Raw genomic sequence first — 17,800 nt, 5'->3', positions numbered from 1 at the left:
TGCTCAGCCTTGCTGAAAGCAAAGTCCTGATCCTGTTCTCGGACTATCTGAAGACAGTGAAAACAAACTCTAGAGCTATTCAGAGCCCAGACCCAGACCCAGATGGACCACAAATAAGATTTATTCATTCCTGAGTTGGGGGTTGCCAAGACCACCCTCAGGTTCAATGACTCACTGAGAAGACTTGCAGGACTCAGCATATAGTCATACTCATGGCTATAATTTATTCTATTAAAAGAATACAAAGTGAAATCAGCAAAGGGAAGAAGCACATGAGGTGAAGAGTAGGGGAAATCAGGTGTGAGCTTCCAACGGTCTTCTCCAAGTGGAGCCCCACAGCACATGGTTAACCCCCAGCAAGGATCTGTGACAGTACTTATGAAATGCTATCAACCAGAGATGCTCATTAGACTCAGTGACCAGAGATTTTAGTGATGGCTGATCATGTAAGAACCCCTGCCTAGCATATGCCAAAATTCCAGATTCGCAGAAAAAAGGCAGGTATCCAGCATAAATCACATTGTTTGTATAAATACTTTAAAAAGTATAAGCTTCTCTTAAGTAAGGTGCTAGGAACTCTCTTGAAGTCCACATTCTCAGACTCCAGCCCAAACTTGTGAACAGGTCTTTCAAAGGACAGCAGCCAAGCCTGCTACAGTAACTCTTTTCTGCACAGTCCCCCACACTAATAACAGACGCTTTCCCAAGGCCAACTATTGTTTAGCTCAGTCTACTGTTTTTTCACATATAATGTCTGGTATTAAAACATTATGAGACATGCAAAAAAGCAAGAAAAGATGAGCTCAAATCAAGAAGAGAAACATCTCTGCAGCCCTCCTGGGAAAAAAAGAAAACAGTCAATAGAAACTGATGTGCAGGTGTCCCAGATGTTGAAATTATTAAACAAAAACATTGACTTAACTAGAACAAATGTGTTAAAGGCTCTAGGAAAAAAGAAGTAAAACATTTGTAAACAGATGATAAAATGTAGTAGCAAAACAAAAACTTTTTTAAAACAAATGCTATCACCTGAGGTCAGGAGTTGGACTAGCGTGGCCAACATGGTGAAACCCCCTCTCTACTAAAAATACAAATATTAGCTGGGCACGGTGGCGGGCACCTGTAATCCCAGCTACTTGGGAGGATGAGACAGGGGAATCACTTGAACCTAGAAGGCAGAGGTTGCAGTGAGCCAAGGTTGCACCATTGCACTCTAGCCTAGGCAACAAAGAGCGAAACTCAGTCTCAAAAAAAAAAAATGCTACATGGAAGGCTGAGGCAGGAGGATCACTTGAGCCCAGAAGCTCAAGCAAGACACTATCTCTGCCGTGCACAGTGGCTCATGCCTGTAATCCCAGCACTTTGGGAGGCCGAGGCGGGTGGATCACGAGGTCAAGATCGAGACCATCCTGGTCAACACGGTGAAACCCCATCTCTGCTAAAAATACAAAAAGTTAGCTGGGCATGGTGGCACGTGCCTGTAATCCCAGCTACTCAGGAGGCTGAGGCAGGAGAATTGCCTGAACCCAGGAGGCGGAGGTTGCGGTGAGCCGAGATCGTGCCATTGCACTCCAGCCTGGGTAACAAGAAGGAAACTCCATCTTAAAAAAATGACACTATCTCTTAAAAAAAAAAAAAAAAAAGGAAAGAAAGAAGAAAAGAAAAGAAGAGAACAGAACAGGAGAGAAAAAAACCAAATGAATATCCTAGAAATTTTTTTAAAACATCACATTTGGTGGTCTTAATAGCAGATTTGACATATCATAAGAAAGGATAAGTGAACTTGAAGAAACGCACATAGAAATCATACAAACCATACAAACTAAAACACAAAGTGAAAGAAGAATTAAAGAGAGAGACAGAGATCACCTGAATGTGAGTACTATTAGTACCTCACATATATGTATTAATACATATGTGTTAATATATGTGGTATTATAGTCCTAGAGGGAAAGGAGAGAACAAATGAAGCAGAAAGAATATTTAAAGAGATAATGGTTGAGAATACTCTGAAACAGATGCGGGATATCAACCCACAGATTCAAAAGCTCAACAAACTCCAAGTAAGGTAAATATAAAAGAAACCACAACTAAACTTGCTGAGGTTAATATGATTAAAAAAAACCAAAAAACAAAGAGAGGAAAATCCTAAAGCCAGCCAGAAGAAAAAGACTCATTACACATAGAGAAGCAGTGACAAGGGTTAGCAATGAGAAAGGATGAAAAGGGATGGAACATTTTTAGAGTGATGTCTCCCTAGGAATTTGTGGCTATGAAAATAACTTTCAAAAATGAAGACCATATACAGACATTTTCAAACAGACAAAAACTGAGAGAATTCAATTCTAGCATACACAAGAAATGCTAAAAGAAGTTCTCCAAGCTAAAGAAAAATATATCAAATAAGAGCCCAGATCTTCAGAGAGAAAATGAAGAATACCAGAAAGGTGAATTTTGCAGGTAAATTTATATTTACCCTTTTTAAAAATTTTTAATGTTTTAATTAAATGCTTTCTTTATTTTAAATCTTTTTAAAATTTCAGTTTCCTATGAATTTTTAAAATATTTTATAAATATTTACTGATTAAAGCAATAAATAAAAACATGATATTGAGGAGTTTATGACATGAACATGTATGACAACAAGAGCACAAAGTGTAGGAGGAGAGTAAATAAATTATAGTGTTTCATGGTTCTTACATTGTTCATAACATAATGTAACATTTGAAACTAGAATATGTTGTAATAAAGATAAGGTAATGTCTGCAGCAACCATTAACAGAAGAAGAACACAAAAGGGTATAGTTAAAAGGTCAGCAAATCACAACTGAGCGGTATTTTATAAAAAGATTGACCAGTATCCCTCAAAACATCCAAGGTCATCAAAAACAGGGAAAGTCTGAGAAACTGTCAAATCCAAACAGATCCTAAAAATGACATGACGACTAATGTAATGTGGTATCCTAATGGGATCCTGAAAAAGGCAAAGGGCATTAGATACAAACTAAGAAGATCTGAATATAATATGGAATTCAGCTAATAATAATGTATTAATATTGATTCATTAGTTATAACAAATGTCCCATACTGGTAACAGATGGTAACAGTAGGGGAAACTGGGTGTGGAGTTTATAGAAACTCTCTGTATTATTGTCACATTTTTTTTCTATAAATCTACAATAGTTCTAAAATAAAAAGTCAATATAGGAGATAAAATGAAATACTAAAAAATACTTGATTCATTCAAAAGATAGGAAAGAAGAAAAGAGAAGTAAAGAACTTGCATAACACAGAAAATTGATAAAAATATGGTACTGTTAAATTCAAAGATGTTGATAATTACACTATATATAAATGGACTATGCACTCCAATTAAAGGGCAGTGATTGTCACCCTGTTACACACAGGTACATAATTCACATATACACATGCAGGCACACAGACACAAACAAGAACTAGCTATGTGCTGTTTACAGGAGAACATTTTAAGTAAAAATATTTGAATAAGGCCTTTCTTTGCAGAATTCAAAACCCAGTGCAATATCTAGCAGATTATGGTCTGTGGGACCCCTGCATCAGAACCACACAGAAAAGTGTCCGAGTCAAGGATGCTAGATTGGGCCCCAGGCTTACTGAAAGCATCTTCCAGGTTTAGAAAACCATTATGTGCACATTTATCAAGATCCCAAGGTAATTCTGATGTTGACTAAAGTTACAGAAAAGCCAATCTTGTAGGAAGGGGTGGCAAGAGGCCAGAGCTTCTCCCTATAAGAAGAAAGCCCCCTAACTCTCTTCATGAGAGAGCAAACCTTAGGTCCTCCCCAGCACCTCCTCCCCAGGAATGGCTTGGCAAGGCTGACAGGCCCAGCCTTCCCGAAGCTGTGGGAAGACATTCCTTCTGGTCTATTCCCTAAAAGCAACTCCTCTTTCAAAACCTCTGAAATATGTTGTTCATATTTTTCAAATAAGAAGATAGAGGCTCAAAAAGGTAAAGGAATTCCCCAAAGTTAACTCATTAGCAAGCAGCAGCACCAAGATTTTGGCCCTAATCTGCCTAACCCAACAAATCCAAACAACAAGAAAAAGTAAAGCAACATCAATATCTGAAAATGTATAAAAAATACAGCATAACACTTAGAAAAATATTTAGAGTGAGCTATTTTTTTTTTTTTTTTTTTTTGAGACAGAGTTTCGTTCTTGTTACCCAGGCTGGAGTGCAATGGTGCGACCCTGGCTCACCGCAACCGCCACCTCCTGGGTTCAGGCAATTCTCCTGCCTCAGCCTCCTGAGTAGCTGGGATTACAGGCACGTGCCACCATGCCCAGCTAATTTTTTGTATTTTTAGTAGAGATGGGGTTTCACCATGTTGACCAGGATGGTCTCGATCTCCTGACCTCGTGATCCACCCGCCTCGGCCTCCCAAAGTGCTGGGATTACAGGCTTGAGCTACTGCGCCCGGCCTAGAGTGAGCTATTTGTAAACATAATGTAATCTCACCAAAAAGAATACAAACGATGATCAGGCTGGTTTATATTCCTTGCTTTAGTTCTTGAGAACTGAAGTCATTTTCAAGAGACAGGGGAGGAAACAAGAGCCAACAATTTTTGATCATCTGCCTGGTACCATGTACCATACCTACTACTCATAAAAAATGGTATTGCTTTTAATATCTCCAACGCCAGAAGACAAGCATCACTATCAGCATTTTATAGATCATAAAATTTGTTAAAAACACAGCCTACAAGTGGCACAGCCAGAAACTGAAACTTCATCTGCCTGGTTCTAAATCCTGTGCTTTGCTGTGAAACCTCATCACTCTCAGAGATTTTCAAATGCCAAACAGAATCTCAATGAAATTCCAAAGGCAATTTGCCACTGTCTTCATAGGATGAAATCACAGATGAGAAACATGTTTACATTCTGCTTTGACTTTAGTTTCTAGAATAATATTCTTATTTACTATATTGCTGTTTTTTGCTTAAATTATTGCATAGGTAAAGCAATTAATTAACATGGTTAAAATATATACACAGGCAAAAGCCTCACTCTCAGCCCCGTCCCTCAATCTACCCAGTTTCAACCTTCTCCCATCCCCAACAGGTTATGTTTCTCTTGTTTATTTTGCAAATATTCTTGTAGAGGCTTGAAAGCAAATATAAGTAAATACAAATATGGCTTTACCCTTTTTTTTAACCTGACATCTTACCCTTCATCACGTATCTTAAATATCTTTCTATAGAAATAAGTAGAGAGATCCCATATTCTTTCCTGCAGCCACAAAGCATCAGCTTTTTGTTTGTGTGGTCCACTGCCCATTTAACTCTTACCCTAATTCATGGACATTTCAATTGTTTCTCATGGATAACCCTGCACAGTAATCATTTCATGCATCTGCAAGTACATCTGTCGGATAAAATCTTACATGGTGAGTCGAAGAACAGATGCATTTGCAATTTTGACGGATTCTGCCAAACTGACCTCCACAGGGTCACTGGCACTAACACTCCCACCAGCAATGTGTGAGAATGACCGTCCCTCACAGCCTCATCAATGGCACATGCTTGCAAACTTATGAATGTTAACCAATATGATAAGTGAAAAATGGCATCTTCGTGTGGTTTTACTTTTTTTTCCAATCATCAGTGAGGTTGGACATATCATCATGTACCCAAAAGTTATTCCCTTCTCCGTGATCTGTTCTTTTTATATTATTTGCCTATTTTTCAATTGAGCTACCAGTAGCATTTTAGTACGAGACATTCATAAAAATAAGACATATTAAAGAGCTAATATCACATGAAAATAAAAATAATTCCAGCTGTCTAGTAAATATTTTTTTCTTGGATTTTGAAAGTATTATCTTAAAATACCATTCTCAAAGCCTGAGAATGGTATTTGTTTCTCTTAGCATAACAAATATGCTAAGAGAAATCTAGCATAGCTTTCTAGAATGAATGGGCCAATCAATCAATCTACCAAACTATCTGGGTAGGGAGGCAGAGAAATTCAAGATCAGCTAAAATGGCAGATCTGATGAACCATTTTTCATGCAGTTGTGATGCAAGCCCTAGAAAGACTTTCCTCTCATGTTCTTCTATTTTCCTCCTCTCACCCTCTCTTTCCTTCCCTTTCTTTTCTATCACTGATACCACCCACCCCAACCTCAACGTCTCTCATGACAGAATTTTCACAGGTTGTATGAATCCCATGAACTGAACATAGAACAACTTTCAAATTTAGTATAGATTGATATATATATAAGGTTAGCACAAAGAGGTATGCTCTTTAAATGAGTGTCCCTTTTAAATGAAAAGATCAAACTTCATTTAAAAATAAACTCACTTTTGATTCATGTACAAGGAAAATGCCACCGAATCTGCTAGCTCTGTCACTGAGAACATTTCAATCAACAGAGTTAGGGGTCCAGATGAGCTGAATGGAGAGAACTCCACAAGGTGATTCCACCTCCTAACCACACTGCCTCACTTATTTGCAAGAAAGCAAAGAGTGGAATAGCTAGATGGAATGAATAAGCCTATTTTTGTTTAGAGAATCCTGGCTCAGCAATAGTTTGTCTTATCTAAGTATCTTCTCTTGGCACCTCTTTAAGGTTGAAAATATCAGTTCCACCCTAGGGAATACATTTTAATTGCATCTGCAAGAAGAGAAAATAACATCGTTACTAGATGTGAATTCTCAGAGGTTTGATGGGCTTCACCCAGGGTTTTATAGCTGTTTAGAGCTGAGGATGACATGGAAATGCTCTTGGCATAAACATGTCCACTGTAGGGTTACTTACAACAACAAAAACTGGGAATGAACAAACTGTCCAGTTATGAGAGGAATGGCTAATTAGACTATGATAATCATCCTTAAGCAGCCACGAAAAGTAGTTTATAAATGCATTTTCATAAAATGGAAAAACACCGATGAAATGCTGATTAAAAAGGCAGTATTAAAAATTGCATATAAGCTCTCTGACCCTGTCTTTCACTGGGAAGGTACCCTAACAGCAAACCATAAGGCCAGTCATCTAAACCACATTATCTAAGAGAGCTTTATCGGTGGTAAAGCTGAGGCTCCAATTTCTATTAAAAAAAAATTTTGCATTCATAGTATGACCTTAACCGTGTCTAAATAATATCAAAAAAATTCCATATGAAAAGGAATCAATAAGTATTTTCCAAACCTCCGTGAACACATTATTTTTATTTTTAAAATAAATATACAAATAAGAAATATGTAATTTTAAAAGGCAATGCAGGAATTTGCCCTTATTATAGTATTCCCTGAGACAAATCATATATTGTAAATTGTACATCTACATCTAGAAAAGCAAATTGATTTCATCTGGTGAGCCAATTACAATCGAATAGTAGCATCCATGTGAGGATGTTTAGCTCTAATCTAAGATTAGTAAAAAAGAGAGACAATTTCTTAGTAATGTTTGCTATTGGTATATGTATGAATATTATATATGTTATGATCTTGCTGAAAATGTTCTACCACAGAGTTGACATAAAAGGAAAAAAAAGTGGGGGAGTATAGATGGCAGACTAATGACCCTCAACCTTGCATGGCAAAAAGAAATTAAGACTGCAGGCAGTATTCAGGCTACTAATTATCTGAGCTTAAGATAAGGACATTCATTATTGTGGGTTATCTCAGTGGGTTCAACATAACCACCAGGGTCCTTAAAAGTGGAAGAGGAGGCAGAAGCGGAGAGTCAGAGGAGACATGGTGACAGATGCCATGCTGCTAGCTTTGAAGATGAAGGGAGTGGCTATTAGCCAAGGAATGCAGGTGGCCTCTAGAAGCCAGAAAAGGCAAGGAAGTGAAACCTCCAAAAAAATGCAGCCCTGCCAACACCTTGATTTTATCTTAGTGAGATGTGTAATGGACTTCCAAACTACAGAAATGTAAGATAATCAATCTGAGCTGATAATCAGTCTAAGCCACAAAATTGGTGGTAATCTGTTACAGCAGCAATAGTAAATTAACATGGAAAGTAGAAGGGAAGACGACAGGAAGAGAGCGATTACCACTATTTGGATGAGTGATTCATATGATGCAATTTCATTTTGCTTTGTCAGTCCCAATTAATTGAGAAACACTACCTAAATTGATATGCATCTGATGAGCACCCTAACTTGTGGGATGAGAGAAACTAAGGCTGGATTTACTGTTTCTCACTCAGGTCTGAGTCTCATTCCCATCTCTAGTACTATTCAATAGGGAGGAAAGCAAAATCTACAGGCAGCCCAAAGGGAACCAGCCATGACCCCAGATCCAACTCAGTGCAGGTCCTGAGGCCCAGCACTGAATACCAGCTGTGTAATGGCAGAAGTTAATAATACATATGTGAGTGATTCCTTAACTGAAACCACCCCCAAATCCATTTCCTCTGCACATAAACCAGATAGTTCATAATTTGAAAAACAAAACGACAACAATAAAAACCACTAAGGATTTCAGGGCAAAAAAGCTGTTCCAGCTATGTCTGGTTAGAGAAGGAAAATGTTTCACAGTGAAAACCAAGGAATGATTGCAAAGTCTAGTACCAATGCTGCAAAAGCCAGGAAATAATTAGCCTCACTGGGTCTAATTTCCTCACCTATCAAGTGAAATTTGCCTTAGCTCTCTATTCTCTAACACAATTGCACTAGCTCCCCAAAGAAGGACACCTATATGCTGTGAAATGTGAAATAAGCTTTTCACTTTAAATATGTACACAAATATGCATAACACTAAAGACCCTTCTTGACTCAGTCACTGCCACAATCCTACCAGGTGACATGTAAGTCCTACCTAAGAATCACATGGTCAGTACAGGTGATTTTAAAAAGCAGCTACATAAGCAACAGCTTCCAACATCCTTAGTCTCTCCAATTTCTCCCTTTCTGCCCCCAACAAGTAGCTGAGAACATGCAGTGAAAAAAGCACAGGATTAGTAGTGAGAGGATCAAGTCCACACTGTAGCTTCTTCTCTTCCTGGATAGTGAAAGCATACAAGCAGATTCCCTCTGAGCCACTCAGTCTTCAACTACTAGAGGAGGAACCATGGAAATTCACCTCCTACCAGGCTGTTCTGATCATAAAATGAGCTTGCCAGTGGGGATGGTCCTTGTCACCTCAGAAATGCTGAATGCAGGTGAGTCAATATCATCAGGGTGACTGAAGTCAACGGATATGGGCATGGCAGAAAAGACTGACAGGTGATCAGTTAGCTTCTCTGAGGTTTAGGATCTTCGTATTTCAAAGACAGAAGATAATATACACCATGAAGGAGATTCTGTATGATGAACATGAAGTCCATGGTGCAGTGCCTACACGCAATAGACATTCAATAAACGCAAGCGAGTGTGCTGGTGTAGGGTCCCCCAGCTCCCTAGTGCTTTCTTTCTGTGCCCTGACCAAAAATGAGGGTGCACTGACTGCTCCGTGACCCAGTCATCTGCAGGATTTCCCAAGAGGCTCGTATCAGAACCGAAGCCTCAAACATTCTCAGACACGAATAAAAGTATCTAGGTTGTTCATGGGGAAACCCCATCTCTGCTAAAAATACAAAAATTAGCTGGGCGTGGTAGCAGGCACCTGTAGTCCCAGCTACTTGGGACACTGGAGCGGGGAGATCGCTTGAACCTGGGAAACGGAGGTTGCAGTGAGCCAAGATCACGTCACTGCACTCCAGCCTGGGTGACAGAGGGGTGAGACTCCTTCTCAAAAAAAAAAAGAGTATCTATCTTTGGCAAGTTGCCAAAGACACCACTGAAAGAAAATAGCCTTGACCCTGAGCCAAATTCCTTTAACCTTCATAAAACCCCATGCCCTGACCACCTCGCTGTGGACATCCCCAAGTGGAACACTCCACACTCCTGTCCCCTTGCTGCCTGTGGCAAGGACTTAATAATTGCTTTAAACGTATCACCCCAGCATTTAGTGCTTCTTTCTTTGGAATCCCAGCAGGCCTTATATCAGGATGGTTTGGGGTACTGCCTGGTGAGAACTCCACTGCCACCACTTTTGGGGTGATTCTAGCTGCAAGTCCAGTGGTACCGAACAGATGGCCTGTAGTCCCTCCCACATTCTATGATGCTCTCCGCTGTAACAGTAGAAACAATTGCAAAAACCACTGGAGAGCAACAAGTTTACGAATCTTGATGATCCCTTTCCATGTGTATCTGCCAACCACAGCAATCATTTTAAGGGTCCAGTTGCCCCAAGTGCTAAGCAGAACTTTTTACTGAACGAATTACTGAACCCTAGTTATTGTTGTCAATAATGGCATCATAAGCTGTGGCTAAGCAAACATTACCACCTACACTAAAGAAACACCAATTAGAGGCATTCAAAGGATATGGAGGGCCACCATCTCCTGAGCCCCTGTGACATGGTGGGCACTGCGGTGGACACTCCTGTACACAATCTCCAGTTCTTACAACTGCCTGCTGGGTGGGCTTCAACACACCTGCTTCATCAGGTGACTCACCTGTGGCAATCCCGGGTCTGAAAACAAAACTAAATGGCCCTAAAGCCTGCAGGCCTCCCTCCAAATCACTCCAGTGCTTTTATCCAAAGACTGTACCTTTTCTTCTGTCTGCATCCTCTTACACACCTTCAGCTTGGTTTCCAAATTACAGAGAAATGCTATGCTTCTAGAAAGAGAGAGCACAATCTGCACTATGCCTCAGACTCCATGTATACCAGCAAAGGGGGCCCCAAACCGAAGGTAATACCAACAAGTAATAAAAGGATGCTCTCTCTATCTGCACTTTGAAAAGCGATGCCTCTTCTGCCTGAACATCTGCCTCCTCCTCCAGAGCGCTCTTACCTTGAAGGAGACATGCTGCTCCATGTGCCGCAGCAGCTGGGGCTTCTGGGCTGCTGTGTAGTCACACACCGTGCACTTAAACTGCTTCCCTGGAAAGAAGCAGAGGACAAGGTGAGCATCACCAGGCCAACAGCTCCCACTGTGAATGAACTGCCAGGCATGGAGCCAGGTACACAAAGGTGTTCCTTGTGAGGATCAGAATCTCAGAAGGGAACAGCGAGGAAGCGCACAGGCACTATGCAGCATGCTCAGTCTTCAACAAGTGGGAGTGGAGAGGAGCTCCCATGGAGGGAGAGGCACGGCCAGCTCAACCCGGGGTGGCCCCGTGAGCAATGACACTCAGTCAGGCCTCTAAAGGAAGAGTAAGGCTGTGCCCAGCTGCTGAGAGAGAAGGGCATTGAGGGAGAGGGGTGCACATGGATGAGATTACAGGGGAAGGGACCACAAGGTGGTCAGGAAAGTGGAGCAGCTGCATCTTCCTTCCCGGAGTGCGAAGTCTGCAGAAAGGCAACAGCTGAACTGGAGAGGTTGCTGGCCCAGAATATCAAGGGCCTGGACCATTTCACGGGACCTCAGACCTGACCCTGAAAGTCAGGCAAGTCTGCAGGACGATGGTTAGCAAAGTACAGGATCTGTGCTGCAGAACTCCTAATTCGGGTTGGAGTGCAAAAGGCATTTTTGAGGGAATGCTAGAAAGAAAACTAGGGACATGTAAACCACTGCTTTTAAAAAGGCTAAGGTTTTGGCAATATTTAAACATTCAATAATGGGGTATGTTAAAACAGATTAATAGATATACGAGGTACATTACATTTTGCCTCTTACTAGCATAAATAAAACCTCAATGTGCAATAACATAAACATGTGTAACAAAAGTAAATGTGACCTACTTCTTGTAGCAGTAAAGAATTCAACAAGCAGCTTTTAATGGTGCAAACCACCTCAGGGCATTACACCCACAGCCAGTGTGGCTGGATTCCCAGAAGCAAGCTCCTCCCAGACCCTGTTGCAACTTTCCCCCTCCCCTCTATTCACCATCAGCTCACCTGGAAACCTGTTCTCACTATGATGCCAAGTCAATGGCGAATTTTGGTCTGTATGTGACTTGATCACTCTACTGCATGTGACTCTGCTAACAGTCCATGGTTTGGAAATCTTCTGTTCCTCTGACTCCATGCCACTACCACCTCTTTGGGTCTCTCTATTCATTCTGAGTACCCCTGAGGCACACCCTCTCAACAGGGCAACTATCATCAGGCCATGATGTTCTAGTGTTCCAGCCCACACTCCTATTCTACCTCTACAAGCAACCTTGTATATAACTCACCCCTACAGGCTTTTGTAAACCTTTGATGCCAAAACTAACATCCTCTACTCTGATCTCTTCTCTGAATCTAAGACTTGAGTATACAACTGGACACCAGCCACTTAGTGGTCCCAAATGTCTTAAGTTGAACTCATCTTCTTCACCTAACAGCTTCTACCTCCAGCCCTCCCAGTTTATCACCCATCTGATCACCTACATCAGACACCCAGTAGCCTTCCTCAACATCCTTAAGGCCCTAACTTTCACGCATCTCATTTTTTTTTTCAGCATCTGATTTCATTTCCTATATATTTCTCATATCTGTCTATTTCTCTCTATTTCTAATACCTCCACACTGGTTTAGGTTCTCCTCATTTCCTTCTTGGACAACAGCAGGCTGGGCATAGTGGCTGACGCCTGTAATCCAAGCACTCTGGAGGTCAAGGCAGGTGGATCACCTGAGGTCGGGAGTTCAAGACAACAGCAAAAGCCCCTAAACTGGTCTCCTTGCCTTCATAAAACTCTACCATCTATCCAACCATCCACCCATCCATCCATCCCTCCACCCCTCCATTATCCACACATGCATCCTGATGCCTCATCTTCTATCCAGATGATCTATAGCATAAACCATCCCACGGTCCAGCCATCATAACCCACCGATGACCCCAACTTCAAAACAAAGTTCATGTGCCAGAGCTTAGCAGAAAAGGCCCTCCAGAATCAGAACCAACTCTCCCCACCCCACCCCACCCCTCTGACTTCCTCTTGTGCCTGTCCCCTCTGGATTTAGGCTCATAACACTGAACTCCTTGAGTTCTGCAAACTTTCTGCCTTGCCTCTGCAATCTCAGACCCCTGAGCCTTTGCTAACATTTTCCACGCCTAGAATGCACTGTCTGGCAGCATCTGGCCATTCTTCCTGTTAATTCAGAACTCAAACTGAATGCTCTGGTAACTGGGCCAAGCCAGCCCTCCACAGGTCCCTATACACTATCCACTTGCTTCAGTCTACGCACCACCTCTACAGCCTTGTATAAGGCAGGGGCTGCCTTCAGCTGAACATGGGCAGGGACACATTCCACTCATGTGGGTACCCCAGGGCATGAATGCACATACAGACTGAATATATTCCATGCATTTCATTAAACTGAACTGAGCAAAAATTCTGTACATCTTATATGAACAACACTCTCAATAAGAGCAGCAAAAGGAAGTAAACATTAATGTAACAGTTGTATCGATTATTCTAGTAACTAAACCCAAAATTCTAAATTGCATTAATTCTACAAGCCTGAAGTGTGAGGAAAACTTTTCACTTGTAAGGCACATAAGTTATAATTAGAGAGAAATTACAACTTTAAAAAATATATAGCAACATCTTCTTTCAAACACAGGACTGCAAATTTCTACACATCTCCAGTCAAAGCTCAGCTAAACACACATCTCCACTGACACATGGCTCATGTGTACATAGCATCATCATATTGGGCAGCCTGGGCAAAATCATGCTGTGTTCTTCACCACTAGAGTGGGGAAAGTAGAGCTGATGGAACCATTCTCTGAGTTGATAAATATTCTGTCATTCATTATCAAACACTTGGGTCAAAGAGTAATAGATTAAGTGGTAAAAAGGGCCCTGAAATGAATAAATGGAATTGCCTCGTTTGAAATCAAGCATCAGCCTTTTATGGATATACTTCCAAGGCTCTGCAAGAGACAAGGAAAGAAAGCAGCACCTAAAAGCCATCCCTTACTGAGGCATCAGAGCCCTGGCAATAAATATTACAGATGTTTTCAGCAACCACTGACAGCCCCTATCAAACAGGCCCGGGAGAGTACCTGACACAATTTTTTGCTGCCTAATTAAAATAATGGGATGCAGATTCATGACTAATCATAAAAGAGCAATACTTTGAGACCATGAGATGGCTTTCTATCAAGAGACATCTGAGACTTACAGGCCGAGTCAACTGCAAATCCTAGTATTTTCTCGAGGTGAGATTGACCTCAGAGTGCTGGGAGATGCACATCGAATGGCTGTACGTGGATGAGAATCACCCAGCATCCCAGAGGAAGAAAAGAATGATTACAAAGAAAAGAGGCTGACTGTTCTTTCCCTAAAATATACCTGGCTGGGTCTACCCACTGGACTACCAGGCATCACAAGTTGTGCTGGGGCATGATGTGTACAATCTCACCACGCACCAAAAGCCCAGGAAGTCACCCTTTCATGGATGAGGACCTGGGATCGAGACTCTAGGTAACTTGCCAGGTCATGAAGTGGTAAGTGGCAGAGCCCAGATTTGGCCTCCAGACTATTGACCCCAACACCCCCATTCACAGCTCCATAGGAATCTTTTCAGCCAATAAGGGTGTGATACAATTCCCAAATGGAAGGAGGAATTTATACCAGCAATGGCCTATTTGTGCCACTAACACATAAGGTGACTACTCATCAGAAAGGACTGCCCAAGAAGGGCCAGTTGCAAGGGAACTATGTTCTCTTTCTGGCCCTGTCCTTCTCACCATGAGAGACCCTGGGTCTTTCGTCTATGCTACTCAGAGGCCCCATTGGAAAAATGGGGAGGTAATCCCTCTCTGCTGTGAGGATGGACTCAGGGACTGGGCCTGCAAGCATCTGAAAAGCAGCCCCTGAAGGATGAGGCTGGGGTGCCAACAGGTAACCCCACGGTGGACCCTTCAGCTGACTACAGTGCCCTCCAAACCTTTACCTCCCTGACACTCCCTGAGACAAACCAAATATTCAGTTCTAATTAAGCCAGCCTCAAACAATAAGCATAAAAACAGAACAAAGGAAAAGGGTTGTACAATAATAGCAAAGTGAAAGTAAGCAGTTACAACAGCAGAGTTTGCAGAAAACTCCTGCTTCTATTCCCAGCACCCTATCTGGCCTCATCTCCCCCCAGAGCAAAAGCCAGGAGCTCTGCAGCAGCCACAGGGCACAATGGGGCATGGCTCCCTGTCACCTCTCTGAGCTCATGCACTACCCTCTCCTCTCTCCACCCCACAGACACGGTTCACCCACCCACCTCCAGGCCTCTGCACCTGCTGTCCCAGAGCCTGGGGTGCCCATGTCAGATATGCTGTGCTGTGCCATCTCATCTCCTTCAAGTCTCTGTTCAAATGTCACCTTCACACCGAGTCCTTTCAGACCATTCTGTTTAAAATCCCAGTCCACATGCCCCTTTACTGATTCATTTTTAGCATTTCTCAGCTTCTATTTTCATACTGAAATGGAATTCTTTCATATTCATATTTTTCTTTTCATCTCTCAGTTTTCTTAATATTTTAGATATCTTCAATATTTCCAATTGTAATATATCTCATACTTCATTGATTTATAGTGCTGATTATCCATCTCACTCACCAGAATTTTCGCCTCAGGACAGCGGTGATCTTGGGTTTGGGCTTTGGCTGTGATCACTGAAGCAGCGCACTGATTGACCTTTGGTTGGTCCGTCTGGTACCCTTGCAGGTTGTGGGTGCTCTGAGACAATATGTGCAGTTTCCATGCCACGTCCTCAGTGCTTGGAGGTGAGAGCATGCTGGAGGTAAAGCTAGCAGCTAATTTACAGGAGCACCCCATTCTGAAGTCTGTTTAGCCACCCTTTCTCCCCTCCCCACAATCAACACTGTCACAGAGGGCATCACAAGCACCAGCGATATGTGGTCCTACCCACCATCTCCCCACTCAAAGTCACAGGAGATTGGATCACAGTGGACAAGAGAACCTAGCTGAGCCAGGAATCTAAACTGTCCAGATACAAAGCTTGCAACTCAGGAGTGGATGGGAGTTGTCTTTTCACTCTGTGGGTGAACCAAGTCAACAAGCCAATGTGCAGGCTATGAGAGGAGAGCACAGCAAAGAGAGACAGGGACAGGGCATCAGAATGAAGTAAGGAAGCAGAAAGGGGCAAAAGTGGAAGACGAAGACAGTTGCCTGGCTGGCCATGTCCATTCACTGAGCGAGCATTCACGGAGGGGCCGCTGGGTGCCAGGACCACGCCTGAGGCCAGGAGATAAGAGAGGACAAGACAGCAGAGTCCCTGCCTCTGGGGCTCATTACCTAAATGGACAACCAGCAAATAGTCCAACAAACAACTACCGATTGCAACAGCCCAAAGGCAAAGGCAAGGAGCCATGGTGGAGCATGAGGGAGTGTGGAAAGGGTGCGGCCATGTGGCCAGGCGGTCAGGGAAGGCCTATGTGAGGAAATGACGTTACGCTGAGACAGAAAAATGAAGACCAGCTGCATAAGGAACAGGTGAACACAGCACTGGGAAGAAGGAACTTCTTACCTACAGAGACCCTGAGTCTCTGTAAGATCCCAGGTAACTTTACCATAAATGCCCCTTGTTAACTTCTGTGACCTCAAATGAGTTTAAGTCAACTGCAACCAAGAGTCCAAGGAGTACAGCTGTTGAATGAACCAGTGACTGTATGACTATAAAACACCAAGACTCTGGAAAGCAGACAAAAATAGGGCATGACCAGACAATGTTCTCTAGAGAGAACAGAATCAGATTTACTGAACTGAAAGAAGGCCAGTGATGGCATACTCTTACAAACAGCACTATGAACCAATGCTACAAATGCCTTATGACCATTAACTCATTTAACTGTCACAATACCTGTTTGATTTTATGAGCTATCACACAAATAAAAATTACAACATGGTAAGATTTGATACCCATTAAACTAAGAAACTAGACATTTTTAATAACAAAGTGTTAAAAATGAAAGAGTTAAGCTGGGATACTTTCTTATTTCTGGTACAGTTTTTAGAAAAGTACGTTGGCAGTACAACGCACGATAAAAACCACCAAAACAAAATAGCCATCCTGGTCCTGAAAACGTGTCCTAAGGAGTTAATTCAAAATAAGAAAAAGTTTGTACACAAGAAAGAACCTCCCTCCTGTCACATAAGTTATAATAATGGGAGGAAAAACAAAAATAACACATTGTCCAGAAATAAGGGAATAGTTCTGCAACTCATAGTACAAGATGCAACTCTTAAACTCCGTATTAATGAACTATACAGCAACAAAGAATTACTATCATATTAATTTCAAGGCCGTAAGAACTATAAGAATGATACACTTTCATTACAACTACATAACCACTCCATATGAGCATGAATAAAGATTTTTAAAGAATCCTTTATTTGTTAGGTGACAGAATTGTGGGCACACTTGTAGGAAGCAGTTGGATTTTTATAAACATTGTTTTCATGTTGTCCGTGCTCTAATAGAAAAGCTTTTTCAGATAATTAGCCTCCAACTCTGAAAGGCTGAGATGTTTCATCTGCTACGACGTACAGACCAGAAGACGGGTCTTTCAATGCAGAGACATAAAATGATACCAATGGCTTCTGAACTTGAAAGTTAAAAAACAGCACCAGCCTTGACTGGCTGCACGGTGATTTATGGGCGCTCTTTCTGACAAAGCATCTAACTCCCTCTTCTTCACAAAAAACAGCAAGTGGCCTAATTTTGTGAAAGTCTCAGCAGTAGTAATTTCTTGTCCTCTGGGGCAGGATTTAATTTCTGTCAACAGTCAAATGTCATTTTGAGTCAAGCCTTGTAAATAAAGACAAAGCAAAGCTGATTCATACCGCTTTTTGGAGAAACAGTCTTGCA

The 17,800-nt window shown here is 41.8% G+C and overlaps 1 protein-coding gene across 8 annotated transcripts in view; it reads right to left on the bottom strand.

The window, feature by feature from the left end:
• Window positions 1–17,800, bottom strand: part of ZFAT (zinc finger and AT-hook domain containing) — a 220,046-nt gene that overhangs the window by 73,697 nt on the left and 128,549 nt on the right. For 7 of the 8 annotated variants that reach the window (XR_013528095.1, XM_035277375.3, XM_035277373.3 and 4 more), the window contains one exon: window positions 10,833–10,921. The exons of the other annotated variant lie outside the window; for it this stretch is intronic. Coding sequence is in view for 6 of the 7 variants with exons in the window: in XM_035277375.3 (XP_035133266.1) it covers window positions 10,833–10,921 (89 nt within the window). In the remaining variant the exon portion in view is untranslated. The remainder of the gene's footprint in view (window positions 1–10,832; window positions 10,922–17,800) is intronic. 8 annotated transcript variants of the gene reach the window in all.

Source organism: Callithrix jacchus, chromosome 16, assembly GCF_049354715.1.
Source record: "Callithrix jacchus isolate 240 chromosome 16, calJac240_pri, whole genome shotgun sequence".
In the NCBI taxonomy this organism is placed as follows: Eukaryota; Metazoa; Chordata; class Mammalia; order Primates; family Cebidae; genus Callithrix; species Callithrix jacchus.
The sequence above is the reverse complement of the archived record's forward strand: the minus strand, read 5'-3'. Positions and strand labels throughout refer to the sequence as shown.